General features: G+C 39.5%; 1 protein-coding gene across 1 annotated transcript in view; it reads right to left on the reverse strand.

The window, feature by feature from the left end:
- Positions 1-1253: 1253 nt before the first annotated feature.
- sntb1 (syntrophin, basic 1) overlaps positions 1254-21264 on the reverse strand; it is a 49659-nt gene continuing 29648 nt past the window's right edge. The window contains exons 5-8 of the mRNA XM_083918966.1: positions 19999-20135; positions 18632-18828; positions 8684-8913; positions 1254-5000 (exon numbers count right to left, since the gene is read on the reverse strand). Of these exons, the coding sequence (XP_083775092.1) occupies positions 4908-5000; positions 8684-8913; positions 18632-18828; positions 19999-20135 (657 nt within the window). The 3' untranslated portion in view covers positions 1254-4907. The remainder of the gene's footprint in view (positions 5001-8683; positions 8914-18631; positions 18829-19998; positions 20136-21264) is intronic.

Raw genomic sequence — 21264 nt, forward strand, 5'->3', positions numbered from 1 at the left:
CACATGAACACAACTCTGGACATGTATTAGCTAATACATATGCACACACACACACACACACACACACACACACACACACACACACACACACACACACACACACACACACACACACACACACACACACACACACACACACACACACACACACACACACACACACACACACACACACACACACACACACACACACACACACACACACACACACACACACACACACACACACACACACACACACACACACACACACACACACACACACACACACACACACACACACACACACACACACACACACAGAGTTTATGGCTGATTGCTAATTGATCTGGCTCATGTCCAGCCCCTCAAAATGAAAAGCTGACAGTCTGAGTCAATACAATACAGCCCCCTCTCCACTCTCGTTCAAGTCTCAATGAAAAAGCTGGACGGTGCATGTTCGTGTGGTTGTGTGTGTGTGTGTGTTAAAATGTCATCAGTAATAGCGATTGGTCCATTTGTGTGTGTGTTTATGTCTTAAGATTGGCACAAACACAGCTTTCTGTCCATCTCAGTGGAAGTGGAAGTTTTTCTTTGACATGATGCAACAACTGCAGGTGTTTGGTGTCCCACTGAGACTTGAATTGTTAACAGTAAGCTGAAAACAGAAGGGAAACGGTGATGGAAACAAAGAGGTGGAAAATCTGCTAGTAAACAATGTCAAAATGTCTAAACTCCTTACCCTCAATTATATGAATGTGTCCATCCATTCATGTGTGTGTGTGTGTGTGTGAGTGAGAGAGAGAGAGATAGAGAGATAGAGAGAGAGAGGGTGAGACAAAGGATGGTGGCTCATTACCTTGGAGCCAAGTAAACAATGTCTGAGAGTTACAATTGTGTTAAGCATTGCTTACAACTCAATTACTCTCTGGCTCTTTGACTGTAGACACATGAATCCTTCCTGCTAAGGTGATCAATAAAACGTTTCCCAAAACCCGCTGAACTGTCACTAATATGCAGTGAATTTGTACACCCCCTGTCATTTGAACTGTCCTGGAGATAAAACACTGCACTGCTGACGATGTGTGTTTACAGCAGGGTTCGTTATAATTCTGAAAGTGGAAGAAGGGAATAGTTAGAACCAGTATCATTAGCAAACACGTTTTAGATGTAATTTACATTTTTAATAGGATTTTAGTGAAATTGAAACGTTTTCCAGGCTTCATCTGTTGATGAGATAGGAATTAACAAGTGAAGACAATAAAAACAAACTCATCGTTTTGTTAAATACATGATTTATGTACACTGTTTGACTAAAAACTAGTCTTTATCATTCGGAGTGACAGTGCAGTAGCTGCCGAAGGCATCAGAGTATTCTACAGATCAGAGAGCTTCTCTCAACTTGAGGTTATCAATAAGTGCTGGCTTCTTCTTGGCTAAACAACAGTTACAATGCCTCCAACACTTTTTAGTATTAACAGATGATATTTCTTCTAGAGAGCAATGGGATTACAATGTGTAAATCATTCTTCACAGTGTGTGGAAATGTGTGGAAATGTGTGTTTGATGTGAAGAAGAAGAGAGCAAACACAAAATGCCTGCTGGTTAAGTATTTCAAAAGTAAAGTAGCCATAATAGAAGTCACATTGTCGCTCAATCCTGTGATAGCTATGATTAATTTATTTAATAATTCAAATGTTTTCTTCTGTGTCATCTGAAGGCACGAGGAAAGAGCCCGCAGCCAGCCATGTTAGAGACAGAGACGTATAAAAAGCACTAAAGCAGAGCTGGAGACTCATATAGTCTCGTCGTTGAATATGAATGAATGAAACTCTATGAAACGGTTCCACATGTGGCAAGGATTGTACAGCCACCTCATCAAGTATTATTTGTAGCGACTATATGAGTCATAGAGTTTCTGTTTTCAAAATATGTATTGTAAGTATTCATGGCAGATGCTTTTGCCAGTTAACCAGGCAAACAGGATCAGTTGTTCAGAGATTATCAAATGATTTCAGCTGGTAAATCAGGCGAACACTCATGCAGAACCTTTGAGGAATAGTTAAACTTTTTGGAAAATACGCATTTGCTGTCTTGCTGGGAGTTTGTTGATAAGATAGATACTACTTTATATATTGTCAATTTATAGGAACACCTTACCCTCAAAATGACCTATGACCTAAAATGATCTACTGTGCATGTATTGTAATGCGATGCGGTAGGGCTGCAACCAACAATTATTTTTATTGTCAATTATTTTCTCGATTAATCAATTGGCTGTTTGGTTTATTAAATGGTGAAAAATGTGGATCAGTATTTCCCAAAGCCGAACATGATGTCCTCAAATGTGTTGTTTTGTCCACAACTTAAAGATATTTTATATGACTGTTTTGGAGGAAGGAAAAAATATTCAAAACATTTAAGAAGCTTGAATTAGAATTACTCAAACTGTTTAATCGATTATCCAGATAGTTTGCGATTAATTGATTAATCTTTGCAGCTATAATGTGCTTCAAAATAGTTTAAACAGAAGTATGTCAAGTCTATGGTGGCTGCAGGTGCAGTGTCTGGTACGCATCCGTTTGGGAGTATAATCAAGCCTTTACGCACTGAGTTTTGTCTTGAATTCTTTCAAGACAAAACTCGGTGAGTATCTGATATACAAATAATTTCGATCATTTCGAAAAAGTGAAGTATTCCTTTAATATAAGGCTATAGTCAGTAGGTTAGCGTTGCATAAACATGGGAGGTGACAAAATCCATCTACCAGCAGCTCACTAATTAACTAGTTTAACTACATGTAGCCAGCTGTTTCTCTGTTGCCAGTCTTTACACAAAACTAAGCCAACCTGGTGCTGGCTATAGCTCATCTAAAGACCCAGACTCGACATAAAAAAAAGAGCCATCAAAGACAAACTGTTGCGTCACCTCACGTCACCTGTGTCTCATCAAAAAGTTGCACTTGAAAACCTTTCAAAGACTACAGTGGACATACTTCCATGGGAAGGATTAACTCTCCATACCAACAGGGGGCAGTAGTCCGTGTTTGTCATTCCACTGCTGGCTTGGTGTGTCCGAGCTTAATTCTAGAGTAAAATCATCCAATGTTTCTTTTTTCAGCAATTACATACATCACATAAGCCATTGAGACAGATTTTCTGTCTATAAACTATTAGCGGAGAAATCTGGAAGTTGCTAACAGCCAGACATGGCTAACACTGATAAGCTCGGGGCCGGTATGGTGAAGGTTTTAAAACGTCCTTTTTTGAACCACTAATACTGCTCAAAATAACACCAAACCTCTGCAGTAGCATGGTAAGAGTCCCTACACATAAAACCAAGCACCAACAACTTAGTTAGAGAACCCGGAGTTTATTAAAAGACTTACCAACTGGCTCCTCTCGTGGTAAAGTTCATTTAAGTTACCAAATGCAATCCGAAAGGAAAGAGCCCATTGATGATTTTTTCCAGCCAAACATGTAAACTTTGTGGTTTGTGGCAGTTTGGTGAAATATAAGTTAATAATAGATGTAAAAGGTTTGGTCCCCAACAGCACCGAAATGTCACGCGAGGTGATGTTACAATCCTGTTAACTACCTTGTTGGTGCTTTGTTTATATGTAGAGATACTTATCATGCTACTGCAGAGGTTTGGTATTATTTTTGAGCAGTATTAGTGGTTAAAAAGGACATTTTAATGCCTTCACCATACTGCCCTGAGCTAATCAGTGTTAGCCACATATATTAGGGACTCTCTCTGATTTCTCTGTCAATAGTTTATACACGTAAAAAGGCTTTTTTAATGTATGCAAGTGCCGAAAAAGACCATGGCATGATTTGACACCACATTTTATCTCTGGAGGAAAGTGAAACAGGCTATCTCTAAAAGATGAAACTATGCTTTAGATTATCAGGTCAAATATGTTTACAAGTATTATGATCATTACCTCATTATTTGGTTATGGTACTATGAGGGATAAATTAAACATATGCATCTTTATCTATATCATAAACTCCCAAGCATATTTTGTATTTCGGTAGAAACTGAAGTATGTATCAGAAACAGAACGGTAAAAGCCACCTGGCTCTCCAAATTGCCATACCAAGCTATTACAGTCTTTTTGAGTGATAAACAATACATGGAATTTAAATGTGATGCTTGAGTGAGTGATTATAATCAGCTTTTTCCATATTTAAAGACATTAGAACTGACTTCAGATAACTGTTAAATCAGTCAAACATGGAAATACTTTGACCACCGGACGGTCACAGTGTCCCACCTATTAAATGAATTCTGTGACATTTTGAGTTTGTGTCAGCTGTCACATTGTGGAAAACTGTGTGGGCGATTGTGCCCGCCAGTTTCAATGATGAATGCTGTCACTGCTAACAAGACATTTCAGGGAACGCTAACAAAGACAAATGCACAAAGTTTTTCCACAGTGTGTCAAGTGTTTGGTGAAGAAAAATGACAGAGTGAAATTCAGAATGACTTTTGAGAGCTAATGGTGAATAAATTATAGCATTCGTAAATGGAAGGCAGTTTGCCATTACATTTTGATTGAATTAAAAGTGAATTAATCTCAACCGTGCTATACGCGTCCAGTCCTTCCAATCCTGGACGTGAATGTAATGCTCAATCTGTCTCTATATACCATCCCTCTGTTTTCTTCTGTGGTTCTTCAGTCAACACTTCAGTCCATGCAGCCCCTGAAGAAAGGGTTTATCCCAAAGAAAAAAATCTGTCCATTTCACTCAAAGCAAAACCAACCTGGATTGGCTTGGAGTTGGAGACCCAAAAAAGAGTCAATTTCCAGACATAGGCTACATTCATTCAGCTTAGGTCCCCAACTGAAGGAATTTAATGTGGTTTACTACTGCATGCAGGCTGCAGAGAGGTTGATTGCTGTTTTCAAAGGAAATGAGAGGTCAGGCCACCAGACCCAGGCGGGAGATCTTAGCAGAGAGGAAGGAGTGGAGGATGAAGACGATAGGCTTCGGACACGAGTGGAGGTCAAGTTGCTGCAGGAGGAAGCAAAACCAACACAGTTAAAAGAATAGAACAAAACAGAATAATACAAAAAAAATGACCAGATAAAATATGTAAAAGATGTGAGGATTCGTGAGAGCAGATGGGATGACAGAGAGGGGAGAGGGGAAGAGGCAGGGGAGGGAATGGAAAGAAAAGGGATTTGTAAAGCACATAAAAGTATATTTAAAACTAACTGCACAGGCAACAGTTCCATGTGAGGCAAGGATTAGATAGAGCTAGCTGGAGCTAAGCACTGCACTCACACAAACACCATCACTGTGAACAGAGTTCTGTGTTCATAGCCTGAATAAACATCAGCACGATGACTCATATCCTGTTTCTCAGGCCTATAGGGAGGTCTGACCTATAAATTCACACTTTCAATATGGTTTAGTTGGTCATATTAAACACTGAGGCAGTTTAAGAGGATACCTCATCTCCAGCAAACCCAGTGTGATGAAATATGAGTAGATCTACACATCATTATTACTTATCCACAAAAATCTCCAAAAAAAGCCTCCAAAAAGTCATATTTTCAGGAGTTATAATAAATTAGTTTTAGCTTTGGTAGTGGCAATATCAGTTGGTCTTTCAAAAACAACATTGTGTTTTGTGAAGAAATACCTGCTAAATATGACATTCTTGTCAGCCTAAGCTTATTAGCAAACATTTAGCACGTTAACAGGCTAAACTAAGAAGGTGAAAATGGTATGCATTGTACATCAGTATGTTTGCAATGTCTTTGTGAGTATGTGAGCATTTAGCACAAAGCACCGTCCTGTGTATGTGTGTGTGTATGTGTATGTGTATGTTTATGTGTATGTGTATGTGTATGTGTATGTGTATGTGTAAATGTATGTGTATGTGTATGTGTATGTGTGTGTGTGTGTGTGTGTGTGTGCGTGGGTGTGAGAGCTGCAATAGTAAGTCAACTAATCGATTAGCCGATCGACAGAAAAATAATTCCAAAGTATTTTGAAAATCATTACAAAGTAAATTTTCATGCCTCTCAGATATGGATATGCCTCTGTTTTATACCGACTTTGGACAAAAGAAGTTGCAGGTTTGAGTAACTAAGCTGGAAATTTTCTGACATTTTATAGACCTAGAATTGATTAATCAGTTAATTTATGAAAATAATCATGAAGTGAATCGATAATGGAAAATAATGGTCAGTTGTCATCCTAGCCATAGGAGTGCAGCCTTAAAGAGCTGCTGTCACTGTTCTTTTCACTTTAAGGTTTGGCTTTATCCAAGCTCGACTGTACTTTTTCTGTATGGGGGAGAAGAACTGTCAGTTGCTGTGACAACGCTAGATATAGTTCCTGCCAACTAATGCGGCATAGTTACAACTTTGAAACAAGTTGATTCCACTTTCAAATGATGAGCTAATAAGCCATCAGCAACATCCACAAGCTAAGCTAGCCAAATCAAAGCTCCAAAGTCTTTGCATCAGTGCGGTGAAACATGAGTGTATCATAGCATGACAGAAGTTTTATAGGGAGCTGTACAGAATGTGGACTATTGTACTGCAGATATTGATATGAAACGTCTCAGATTCTAAATCTTGTAAACAAAAGGAGTAAATATTATAGTTTTCAATGTCACTTTATTTTCCAGTAAACCAGTAAACCACAGTGCTTTGGCTTTATGAATAATGAAACTGGGTAAAAAGGTAATGCTGAAGTATTAAAAGAGCTACTCGAGCTCATCCTCCTGACACCAACATTGAGAAACATGTCAGTATTGTCAAATAAAATTCAAGAGGCTAAAAACTGACTGAACCTTTTCCAACAGTAGTAATAATTACATTGGGTAGTGAGAGTGATATTGGTTGTTTTCAGGTATAGACACGAGCCACCTGGACGTCCATACAGAAGCTGTTGAGTGGTGAAAACAGATGAAAACTCTTACAGTAAGTGACAGGCTATTTTTGAAGAAAACTCCACTCTCCAAAGCTCTTACCTGGTAAGACCTACGAGTGTTTGTGTGCGTGTGTGTGTGTGTGTAGTGTGTAGTTCTTTATTTCATGATGAAGTGCTTTAATTTGCTCTCTGCTGTAACACTTTCCATCTGCCTGTCTCGTTTGTGTTTGGCTTCATTTCCCAGAAGGCCTCCTAAAACCCTCTGAGAGTGGGTATGGATTTGATCTATTTATTGCACTGAGTGGTCAAGTACATGACCAGAGCAAAGTAACTTTGATATTGAATATTGTTTTCCCATCAGTGTGACTTGAAAAGCAAAACTAAAAAGCACAGGTATTATATTAAAGAAGAAAATTCTCATCTGAACTTGAAATGGGAAATGATTGAGTGCAATTACTTGAATAATTTAAACTCAAATATTTTGTGTCATAGACTGGAGAAAATGAGAAGGCTGTCACTTCCTATTCTAAATTCAAAGTATGAATATGGCACAAACTTGTTCAAATTCAAAATTCAGAGGCTACGATTGGAACAGGCTGTACCTTGTACTCCAGCAGGGTTCTTTCCTAAAAAGCATTGTCCACCTGACTCACTCCCTGTTACTCTGTCAGTAAATTAGGCTGCTGTCCTCTTTGCTAAAGCAAAATGGAAAAAACTAGCGAGCAATCCTGAACAGACAATCATGACACCAAACCACTTATGAAGTAAGGTGTGGAAGCATTTTGGATATGACACAAAAGGCAGCGGATGAGCCAAACTTGTCTATTTTAGAGTGTACTTTAGGAGTAGGAAACGTGGGTTCAAATGAATTCAAATAAATTATGCGTTAGTCCATATTTGTATCTCAGAACCCACTGGCTATCAGTCTGATGCCAAGTTAGCCTCTTGGTAGCCTGGCATCACCTGATCAATTATTAGTCTGGGACCTCTCAGAAGGGGCGTTAACAGTGCAGACCAAAATGCCTCTGGTAGCAATTTATCGACCTCCAACCAATCTGAGCAATGAAACAATGAAAGAACATAGCGCTGAACAACACATGCAAGTTGGAGCTGTTTTCAAACAGGACGCTGGTCACAAACGTTCTCAAATTACAGCTAAATGGTACACTAAAATGTGTTTATGAAAACAATTGAGGAGAGAAATAAGCAAATATGGTAACATAATCTTAATCATATTTGATCAGCGCTGCCTATTTATTCTACATTCAAGCATGATGGTCCTGTGGATGTGATTGGCCCTGCAAAATAAAATGATAATAAAAACCTAAATCATCTGACGACAGCTGATGGGTTGTGAGATTACATTTTAGCCAAAGCGTTCCACCTCTTTTGTTTTCCCTACAGACTGTTTACCAGTATGGAACCAAAACGTGCCCAAACGTGATTGGCCAATACTAAGAACGCACTACAAACTGAAACTACAATGCATCAGATACCAAAATCTTGTTACGTTGCTGGCAGATTTTGCAGATATCTGTTCACAGAGATTAGTTAAAACGATGCAGCATTGCATTCTGGTCTATTGAAGTTACCACTGAGGCCCAAAATGTCAGATCAGCCTCTTCTATGGTGGAGGTTTTCTACCTGCGTGCTTGTGTAACATTAGTCTTTCTCTACTAACAATTTCATATCATCTGTGTTCTACCTGGTGCAAAAAATAAAAGGGAGTTTCAGTGGAACACCGGAGTTCCTATCAGAACACATCTGTTTACATTTTGTGTCAAAACATAATAAAAGGAAACACTCACAATCTCCCCTTCCTTCCCTCCAAAGTCAAGGAAGAGCAGGCGAACTCCATCATCGGAGGACATCTTTAGTTTTTCGTAGGGGTAGGAGAGGAGCACCTGGGGCCTGCTGGGTGTGTGAGCTCCTCTCTCCTCCCCATTCTCCCCATCTCCCAGTCTGGGGTCAGCCAGCACCGAGAACCCCTGTTCGTAGTGAATCACAAGTCGGCACTCCTGACTCTGGTAAAGACAACCTGGAAGATAAATACAGTAGATAGGATATTTCAATTTTTGATTGTTAGCATCATATTTCTTTTCCTTTTCCCCTGTATCAAAGTGTGTGGATGGTAAAAAATAATCATACTTTGAAACAGCTGGTATATGTGTTACATAGAATAAGTCATTCAAGTTGAACTTGAAATCCCAAACTTTATGAAAGTAGCAGTTCACTTTTAACTGCATAATGTGGACTTCAAAAATGTATTTCATATCTGTCCTTTGGAAAACCTTCTCTCCTTACTTTTAGGGAGGATATACTTTCTTTTTTATATATTTTCTTTCATCTAATGACTTAAGTGCTGAGTGTTGGAAGAGCATTGGAAGGCCATTCACTATGATTCATTATGTGTTTGTACAGAGTGCTTTTATTTTCTGTTATAAATATAAAAAAGTGGAATGACAATCAGCCGATTCAAGTGACATTCAGCTCTTCTCACATATAAAACAAAAACATCAATTACTTTACAGTTTTATCAAAAGCATTAATTCTGACAAGAGAAATTGTCTATGACAATGACGTAATATGATACATTTTCACTGAAAGCAATAAAAACAATAAATACATGTTCAATATTGACTGGATTTTTTGCCACGTATTTTCAACTCTATACATCTAAATTAGGGGTATAGTGTGAAAGAGACGCCTGCACTGCTTGGCACTGTATGGCCTATAGAGCAGGCGCACTAGACTGCCGTGGGCCTCTTACTTGAATGGGGATAAAACTATTTAATTTTGTGGCTCTTCTAGACTTTCCTATCGTCATTGGACTGAATGGATCTGATAGAAAAACAAGTAATTTCAGGGAGGTTGTGATGCTCAAAAAAGTGTATCCACTGAATTACAAATGTTAAGAATGTCACAGAAGTTTCAATTCCACCCTTTAGCCACTTTGTCAAATTGGCTTAAAAGGCCTGAAGCTCACTCTTTGGGGGCCTGGAGCTGCTGAGAGCACATTGACTAGCAGTCCCTTTGCTCAAATCTCCCTCCAATGCAAACATAAACTCAATCATTCTGCTGCAGTGGATGTCTTTTTTTCCTAAGTTTTAAAAAACAACAACTTTGGCTTGGTTTTTGGCATTGTTGCTTTTATTTGACAGCACGGATCAAGATTGACAGGAAATGGGGGGATAGAGAGAGGGGAAGACATGCAGCAAAGTCGAACCAGAGTTTTGTTGGATTCTGACAACAACTGAGACACGTCTTACTAAATGAAAGTTTTACTCCGCACTTGGAAAGATGTGTGCTGGAGACGTCTTCAGGATCCTGAATAAGATAAACTGAAAAAGCAACCAAGAAAAGCAGGGCGATTTGTCAAATATTTTGTAATTTTATTGCCTCCAGCCGGATTTTTGGACAGGTTTGGGTTTTATTTTGTTTCTGTCCAGTTTGAATAAAGAGTGTTTTATGAGGCTTGGTTTAGTTAAAGATAAAAACTTGAATTTAAATGGTTGTCTGATCTCTGTCCAGGTATAACAATATTTCTTTTCTTGACATTTTGTGAGTTTGATATTCTTTTATTAGACTAAAAAAAGTTCCCAGATGGATATGCTGAGCAAATGAGAATAACTCCATCTGGCAGAGTCAGGTTAAAAAAAATTTGGAACTACATGTACATTGAGTCTCTTTTTATTAAAATATATTGTACAGTTGTCATGTTGTCAAAACCAGACTATATCGTTCTATCGTGTGCTGTGTTTTTTACACATTAAGATTAAGCATATTTCAGTAACAAAATAACTTCACATGGAGGAAGCAGTGTAATGTTTAAGTTCTACATCATTTCTCTCTCCTCACAGCATGTGTCCAGCTGAAAGCAGTGTGCTATCTTTATCTACTCTTCCAATTTATTCATCACTTTCCCCCCGCTTTAATGACAAACCTGTCGCGTCTCCGCACAGTGTGATCTAACTGCATTTAGTCTTATTTTTCAGAGTCTTTTGACAGCAGAGTTCCCTCGCTCCACTCCCCACATGCTGAAAACTTCATTTACAGAATGAGCTCCTCTCTCCTGATGACATCTGATCTATCCAGCGTTGTTTGTGTGACAAAGAGCCGGTGAGCAATGAAAGAGTTGTTATCTTTCCATTGTTTGCTGACAGCCTGAGCAGGATGTGTGTGTGTGTGTGTGTGTGTGTGTGTGTGTGTGTGTGTGTGTGTGTGTGTGTGTGTGTGTGTTGCATGTACAGAGAGGGGAGTGTTTGTGTGTAATGACTCTAAGAAGAAGAATAAAAAAAAGAGTGCTTTCTATCATGCAGACATATATGAGAGAGACATGGAGATGCATATATGAATGCGTCTTCTCTAGAATAGCTATGGCGTGTGTTTGGACGCTCTCTGTGGCCTGTGTCAGTGTCTTTTGTCTGACTGCCAACAGGCCGATTAACCATGTTGCCAGTAAAACCATGCTAATCACCCTATACACATCTTAATCCCTTCCTCGTTCGACTCTTTGGCTAAAGGCAATTATGAAACCACAGTTTGCAAATATGTACACAGTAACACACACACACACCAGACTGGTCAAAGGCAAATCATTCCCTGTGTGTTTAATTTACCCTGCGGAGTAGCAGATGGATTGGTTGTACTGCAAAACAATGTAATGAAGTCATAGAAATAGTTTTTCTGTTATTGCTTCTGATGACTTTTTTGGCATCTCATTGGGTTTTGCACAAATTAAAATTTTATTTTGAAAACCTTACATCATTTTCTCACTGTGGTTCAGCATAATATAATATAAAATACTGAAATAATAACTGGAAACGTATTCACAATCACAACTCCTACAGAGGGTCATATTGGGTTGACTGCCAACTAGCAGCAGTTCTAAAAAGAGATGGTAATCTGGAGGATTTTCATTTAAATAAATGTCTGTTAAGTCACTATAATGAGGCAGAAACACAATGGTGATTGAACTGATGAAAGCCCTTTATTTGCAATATTGGATACGTGTCTGTGTCAGCATTCCTGGTTAAAAAGTCACAAGCGACGCCCAGTTAGATTCCATTATCCATCCGTTTGACCCCCAGAGAGGGAAGGCGGGGCTAACGCGACAGACCCACTCTTCAAGTCACTTATGTGTGAAGCAAGGTGCTGTGTTTTCTGGTCTCTGCTAGTGTCCGGTAAAACGGTAACTATGGCTGAACCAAGAAATGAATTATGACGACTGCTGTGGAACAATCCGATCACAGTTGTTCTGGTTTGTATCCGATCATTCTACTGGCTCGATTAAATATTGAGTTGATTTGAAAACAGCTACGAGTTCAAGTTCAACAAAGTTCTCAAAGTTTAATCAAAAAACACAAGACTTAAATGTTCATTCCTCCGACGTAAGAATTGATAGATAAGAACAGGCCTCGATAAGAATAGAGAGAATAGTCCAAGATTAAGTTACAGAGATAATGGGAAAAGGGAGTGAAACGATAAAACAATGAATGACACAAAGTAGTCAGGAAACTCATTCTTATCACAGAATGGAATGTAATAGTGTAAAAACAATGATGAAACTTCAAAAACAAATGGAAGTGAGATTTAAAAAAAACAGACCTGAAATTACCACTAATTGCCATAGATGTCACCAAAGAACACAATATGGAGATCCTCCAGGTTGTATCTTTAATATGGGAGTTTACAAAGCAACATGAGACCACCAGCCTGGAGACAGAGCCCAAATTACAGACTGATAACTGCAGACTTATTTATGTGAACTGACGGGGGAAATAGTCTAAAAAATTACAGCTGTACAGGCAGAGCGCAGAAGTCATCAGCTAATCTACGAGCTGACTAGAAACGTCCAGTCATATGTATGCAGTCATTATAACATCATATGTTTCACTATTACAGAAACCTTAAAAAAACAGCTTCAAAATCATTTAGATTCTACCCTAACTTGTAATTAAGAGAATGGTGCTTCTGTTATTCCCACTCTTGCCCTGTTTTGGACAGCTGGGAGGCGGAGGTTTTCATGCCAGGGTCAGGGGGGAATTCTAGCCAAGAAGAGGGACGTTAACGAAGAAAGCTAAGGCTGTTGGCGACTCACTATTTTTTGATCATGAACAATGCAATCCTAACAAATGCATGTGTACAGCTGTCCATTTTCATTCATCCTCATCGTCCTCATTCATTGTTCGTACATATGCCTAAGAAATTTCTATGTAATCCACATATTTACTACTGTAGAAATGAAATCTGGAGCAAAGAGGGTAATCAGGTAAGAAGCTAAAAATGTGCAAAGGTAGGAGGGTTTGTGTGGTGGATGGATCCCAAAACAAAGGACTTTCATCCAGGGAAGTAAACTTAACCTTCACGGTCATGTACTGGCCGCCGTTTCACAGCATTAAATATAATGTCGTATTTCCTTAGATATACAAACCTAATGATGAGGATACATTGCCATAATTACGACATCAGTGTATGTTTGAATTAGGGTCTGACATCTTAGGGGTGCCATCAATAAAAATATACCAATTCTTACATACAGGTGCTTTAATGTAGATGTATGTGTTTGTCAAGGGGGGATTAAGGTCCAAGGGGTATTTTAAACAACACTAATGAGGGGAGGAGCTGGTACCAAGTGCTAGTGTGGAGCAGAGCACTATATTATAGTAATTTCTCCTCTCCTTATCAACTGTGAAACACTAAAACAACAGAGGTGTGTTGATTACAACTTCAGGAAGTAATGTTGATAAGACGCCCACTGTTGATCAAATAGAAAAATGCGGCACACACACAAACACACACAGTCAAATATACAGTGTAATACCGTCAGAACCCTGAAGACATCCCATTCATGATGAAAAATGAGTCTCATAATGTGTAATATTATTCTAATGATGTATAAACAATCTAGCAGGACAGACGTCTCCCTAATGGCACAACAGTTGTAAATGGGGCAAAGAGTGCGACTCTTTGTTGGGAAAATTAGACCTGAAACTCCACTCTTCCACCTGAGAGCCTTGATCTGTGGGGCAAGCAATGTTTCACACACACACACACACACACACACACACACACACACACACACACACACACACACACACACACACACACACACACACACACACACACACACACACACACACACACACACACACACACACACACACACACACACACACACACACACACACACACACACACACACACACACACACACACACACACACACACACACACACACACACACACACACACACACACACACAGGCTTTTCAGGCTGCAACAAAAGCCCTTCTTTCTGCCTGACGGTGAGTGGAAAAGACAGAAGAAGAGACAAAGAGAGGAGCTGGATGAATGAGGGAAAGAGAGAGACACTAACTCTGTTACCATAACGACAAATGAAACCCTAAAAGGTTATCATGGGACAGAAAGTCGCTTTTCTCTTTCATTAGTTTTAAATGTGTGAATGACATTACCAGCAGGAAAAAAAATTGCATCCCACTGCATGTGTCAAAGCAGGTCACTTCTGTCGTTTAATTTTCCACAATCACTGAGATAAAATGGCTTTTTTAAGCGCTCAAAGTCATTAAGTTGTTTACCTGTTCATTCATCAGGAGACCCTAGGACAGTTTTACATTTGTCACCTTTGACAACAAGAAGGCTGTAGGCGTGCATCTAGGCGAGAGATGGTTCTTGATTTAACCGCAGCAGTTGAGAAAACAACACAAGGTTAATTTAGTAAATGTTTTGGGGTTTTCAAGCAGCCGTAGCTTATCATTAAGATGGAACACACAAACCCTGTAACACCACGACCGACTCGAGGTTTTAACACTTTAGTTTGTGTTTTAAACAAGTGACCTTTAGAGGTGCTGGAAGGCAGCTTTTGTTACCTTTGGATACAGCCAGGCTAGCCCTTTCCCTCCTTTTCCACTCTTTATGGAAAATTGAGGAAACTGACAGCTGACTGTAGCTCCATCTTTAGTGGTGTTAGTTAAGGCTATTAGGCTATTGATTAAATATATTAGCTATAGGCGGACGGAGTATATTGGTGGTTGCTTTTGGGGGAAATTTTTGTGAAAAACAGCATGTACTGTTGGCATATTTTCACATCTTACACACCAGAGTGAGTGATTGTTGCAACAGTGGGAAGACTAACAAGGAGCTTCAGTTGGTTTCTGTCCAGTTTGAATGAAGTGTGTTTTTAGTCAACAAGGTGATTAAGCTAACATAGTCCGGTGAAAGAGAGAAGCTTGAATTCAGAAGGTGTAGGGTTGTATTTTTATATTTAATGAGTAAAATAGGTATACGAGTATTTACTTTCTCGACATTTTGTAAGTTTAAGTTGTTTATTTCTTTATTTCTCGACTAACAAAGCCACTTGAATACATTTTCACACTAAAACACCTGTGCAAATATAACAGATAAAAAAAATGAACATTGGAGGAGGTCATTTTGGGCTTTAGGAAACATTGATTCACATATTTCCCAATTTTCTGACATTTTACAGACCAAACAACTAATCAATTAATAGAGAAACATTTATCAAGAAAATAATCTTTAGGTGCAGCCCTACCGTAATATCCATCTTCTCTACAAAAAAGAAAAATAAAGCATATTTCTCAAAATCTCTTACCGTTTCCTCAGAGCTCAAAAGATGCAATATCATGACAACTGGGCAAACTTCATCTGCAAAATCTATTTATATTCTGCTACATGACACGCTGCACAGTACTGTCAGATTATTGATTCTTGATAGGTTGATTAAGACTCAAGTGAAGTGAGACAAGCAACAGAAGACAGGGATATGCAATTAATATAAACAGAGTTTAATCCTTAGGCCTACATGATAGGCAGGGCCTTATCCTGCTAATTGCTCAAAATATCAATATAACCTCTGAAAAGTTTAAGTCACCTTGGACATAATAATAACAGAAATGACTGCAGGCCAAGTGCCTGTGAAATTTGATTTCGGAGCCGAACAAATTACATTCCCCTTTAAAGTCCCTCCAAAAATGGCCCACTGCCCGTCTACCCTCTAGATTGAGAGTTCATCCGTCTTCAGAGCAAATCTTTGTCATGGCCTCGACAGTGAATAAACCATCACAGTGATTTATCAGAATGTTACACAGATGAACAGATGACAAGGTCAGAGCGACGACTCCAGGTGGCAACTGCTGAAAAATGAGTGAATGCACTCTGTATGCGTTATCACACTCCTTCTCGGGGAAGTGTAAATTACTTTTCCACTTCCCTAAGAAGAAACCGAGGGCTTGGTGCTAACATCAATCTGTTTCACAAAAGTTATGGGATCCATTAAAGTCAGAAATTCAATGTTCAGCATCAATAAAGATTCAAAACTATTCTTATTTTTCCTCATTCATTTGGCCCGTCGCACTGAATTGTACCCTAAATCAGTATTACACTTAAAATTAAAGCAAACTAATATTTCCACACATTGTGGATGGTGATGTTGGTTTGACGGTCAAATATCTCAAAAACTAGGTGATTTTTATACAGCAGTACCCCTAGGATGAATCCTGACAGTGCCTCTATGAGCTTGACTTCTGATTTTGAGTGAGATGACTCTACAACTTTTGGATGGATTGATATTCAGTTTGTTAAAGACATCCATGTCTTCATCTGGATGAATTGTAATCACTTTGGTGAACTCCCAAAATTTCTACTCTAGTACTTAAATTTAAATGTTCAATGTGTACAATGAAGGATACTAAACATTAGCATTTTAGCATTGTTGTCTCACATGAGCATGATGCCATGCGGATTCAGCATTTAGCTCAAGTACAGTCTCACAGAGCTACTCTTACTATTGTTATATAGAGAGGTAAAGTCCCTTCCAGTTTCCACCATGGGATCATATTTCAGAAGAAAGTAGAGAACAGTGAGAGACAAATAATGTTTTGATCCTATTTCAATTGTGCCATGAATTACACATGATGTTGGACAATTTAAAAGTTAAATTTGCAAGTCAAGAAAGTCACAGCTTATTGTTGAACTGTTGATGTTTAAGACTGTGAAAATGCTACAATGCATTTTTCGTACCGAAACGTTGTTACACACACTTACAACGGATCTTGTTCTTTTTCACTGCGGCTGATAAAAAGAGATGCTGGATAAAATAAATCAGGTAAGATAACGTTACATGTGTTGTGGAACATAGCTAACGCTATGTCAGTTACCTAGCTAGCAAGCAAAGTGACATTCTGTGAGATGAGAGATGTATTTCAGTGAGTGGTTTAACACACGTTCACTACTGTTAATTTTTTTCCAAAATAAGGTCCCATGGGATCCAAGTTTTGGGTCTCAGCAGTGACAAACCAAATGACAGACAACAAAAGTTAGTGATGCTGCGCTGTGTGCCAGTCTGAATAGCAAATGCTAGTGCATTTGGTAACTTAATAAATGCTTATTAATGATTAATGCCAATGTTGCTCCCCTAAGTGGCGAAACATCAATTAATGCAGGTTTTAAAGGCACAGGCTTATCCTAGCTGATTAATCCTCTGCTCAGGTTGAAGGTCAACATGTCCGGTAGCCATGCACCACAGATGTAGTATTCACAAAGCTGAAGATGTTAATCAAGCACACTCCCACCCACTACAGTGAGGAGTTATAATAATCTAACAAAAAGTGAAATCACCTGCGGGTGCAAGGTCCTTCACTTTATCTGCTGATTTAAGCTGCAGCGTGTCAATACTGAGCATCCTGTTTCAGTCTAGACAGAGTTTTGTCATGGGATTAAAAAAGATGTCCTTATAACATTCACATTTCCTCGCTAACTACCATGACACGAAAAATGTGATCATTATCAAACATCTTGGGAGTGGTGCATTTAAATTGAGTTCTGCAGGCGGGAATGAGGCTTTGCTCTGCCACTACCACTGAAACATTTACACCCGGACCACTAGAGTTTGGTAATGTAGAAACAATACTGCCAACGAGGTTGTGTTCTTGAAGTTGTGTTTAAATTGCTGCTATTTATTAAATGAGTGGAGTCTGAAGAGAAACTTAATTTGGCACAGTGTTATCATAGTTGGAGAGAGGAGGGGGACCCGAGGGAGAAGTGCAGTTCCCAGGACATTTTGTGCTTGGAGCAAGAGAGAGGGGGTATTCTGTTGGAATTCCCTAGGCGACCTAAACCCAATGCCAAATAGCGCGCTCACACACACACACACACACACACACACACACACACACACACACACACACACACACACACACACACACACACACACACACACACACACACACACACACACACACACACACACACACACACACACACACACACACACACACACACACACACACACACACACACACACACACACACACACACACACACACACACACACACACACACACACACACAAATTCCTTTCTATAAATAGCAAGTGCTTTGTCCACATCTTGTCCATATGGCTGTCAAATTATATCACAAACCCTCTCCTATCTCAGTGTATATGTGCATGTATACATTTTGCTTTATGCACTGGATTTAGACTTTATTATAGGAGTGCAAGACCTGAGGCAGTACTTACCATTGCAGGCTCCTAAGTTTCTGTGGATATGTTTTACTGCAGCGTGCCTGAACATGTTTGAGGATGCATCACAGAATCCAGCACAGTGACCTGTGCTGCTCACTCCACTCCATCCACAGCTACATATTTCTGAATGTGTCTATGGCTTTATCTGTTTTTATAAAATCTAGATGTTTCTGTGTTACTCATCAGTACTCACTCGTCGTAACTTCTTTGATCATCTCTGCTGAGGCATGACATCCGTTGACTATGTGTCTGGTCCACAGGGACAGCTCCTTGGTGGTCTCAGCCCGGAACAGGTGAGTCTCGATGCCGAGTCGAGTGCCAGTCCGAGTGGCAAAGAACAGCTCCGTGCCAGAGTGGGGCGACCCCCGGTCAGGGCCGGAGTGGACCAGACTGGAGAAACGCATATACATAGAAACTGTCATGTAGTATGGGGAAGGGAGAAAACATGTTGTCATTATAATAAGGAAATATATCTTGTCATCGGAAACACCTTGTTTTAAGAAAGGAAAATTCACGATAACACTTTGATAACACAGTTTGTTGTTTTTTATTTTAGATGAAATCTGGTACAAAAATATATGTCAACCTCAGGATGAATTGTAATGACTTTGGTGATCCCGACCTTCCCAATCAACTAGTGCCACCAATATTAGCTCTGAGGGGCTATAGTACTCAGAATAAAAAAAACAAAAAAAAAACAAATTGAAAGACGGATTAAAGTTGAAAGTTTAGTTTTGATCCTTAGGAGTTGTCCATCCATCAATTCATCTTCATCCGCTTGTCTCTATCGGGGTCGAGGGGGGGCTGAAGCCGATCCTAGCTGACATCAGGCGTGAGGTGGGGTACACCCTGGACAGGATGCCAGTCTATCACAGGGCACATAGAGACGAACAACCATTCACACTCACATTCACACCTACGGGCACTTTAGAGTCATCAATCAACCTAACACATGCACGTCTTTGGACTGTGGGAGGTGAAAGCCGGAGAACCCGGAGAAAACCCACGCAGACACGGGGAGAACATGCAAACTCCAAACAGAAGGTGCCCACGATGAAAACGCCGACATGCTGGTGTTTAAGAAGTAAACAGAAGTAAATTGAACCTGGACTCTGTAAAACACCTCGAGTACTGAGAAAGGCGGTATATAAATCCAATCCATTAAGTAACGCTATACGTATATGCATTATATTCAGCATGTTGTTTTTGACAGATTTTTTAGGCCTTTATTCAGTAGGGCAGAGAGGAGATGGGGTGTGAGAGCGGGGGGGAGACATACAGCAAAGGAGTCGAACCCAAGGCCGCTGCCCCTTCAGCCTCTTTACACTGGGGCGACTGCTCTAACCACTGTCCCACCGGTGCCCCCAGCATTGTAGTTTTGCATGTAAAGATGCTTTGAATTGATATTGTAGCGGGTATGTCTATTGTTTGCCATGTATTTTTCATACCAAATTTAATATTGGTTTTTAAATTAAAAACATATGACTGCGACAACTCAACAGTCCTGTGTGAATATATTGTGTATGTTAGTGATGTCTGTGCATATGGCCCTGGACCTACCGTGTTGCTAAAAGTGGATAAGTGTGTGCGGGGCTCTGCCAGGCCTCCTTGCCTCGTGGTAGACTCTCATACAGCAGCAGGTCTTTCTCTGTCACCACAACCAGCACAGGCTTCCAGCTCTGCTTCTCACTCTCTGTCTGCAGCACAAACAACAATAATGAGACAGGAAAGGTTATTTACCCTCTCATCCTGTGCAGGGCCATACTTTCAAACAAACTTTTTAAACAAAAAAAGCTGTTTGAAACTAGTTTTGAACTATTTAATAAGTGAACAAATTACCAGAGCCTGAAGTAATAACTTAGAAATGATTGCTGAGTCTAATCAGCAGCCCAAAAAAAGTATTAAGTATTAATTTTCATAATATCAACAGATCTACACTGAGCTTTAAAAGATAAATTAATTGAATAAATCCTACAAGGCTGCTCATTCTGAATTTGAATCGAGCCCAACCTCGATTAATTTGATGCTGCAGGATTTGATGTTCCCATGCCTTCTTATATTTGTCACACTGAACTCGTCCTCAGGACTTCAGATAAAAGCAGGTGTTTCATCAGTATTATCAATGGTTGTTTGCCAGTGAGCTGGCTTGGGACTAATGGTTTATCAGAAAGAGGTATCGTGTGTTTGATAATATGCAAAAGCCTCAGTGGTGAATACACAAAGAATGGATTGCGGCTGTTGCTCTATGAATTGAGCACTACTAGCAGCCGCTATCTGCTACGTCTTAAGGTCTGATTTATAAAATATATTGCTCTTATGATATTACAGTGCAAAAACACCCATAAAATTGTAGCTGAGTAAAATTTGCTCTTTTTTGCATCTGATTGTAATTATCCATGTAGAAAAGTATAAATGTCAGCAGAACAGTGTCCTGACCGACATCCTGTATAGGCTTTCCAGCCAGAGAGCACGGGGCCCTTGAGGGTACTATTCCAGTCATACATAGAAAGGAAAAATGTTAGCATATTACCTAATTTAAATATGTGCAAATAGCAAATGAGCACCTATACACGTTTGCTTGTCAGCAGTTAGAGGTGCATTTCACGTTTTGATGGTGCCTTGAGAATTACACGGTTCCCTTTTGTCTTATTTGTGAAGGTTTCGCTGTCTCAACCCTACTCTTTCCATCTGTCTCTCCGTCATTTTTCACTCCAAAAATGATCTAATTTTGGCGGTCACAAAGCTGCTCTGGTCCTTCACTAGAAATGTGCATGTTCACTTAACTGTTGTGCGCACTCAGTGGAGAATTAGCTAAAAATAAAAGGT

Source organism: Echiichthys vipera (assembly GCF_963691815.1).
Source record: "Echiichthys vipera genome assembly, chromosome: 8".
In the NCBI taxonomy this organism is placed as follows: domain Eukaryota; kingdom Metazoa; phylum Chordata; class Actinopteri; order Perciformes; family Trachinidae; genus Echiichthys; species Echiichthys vipera.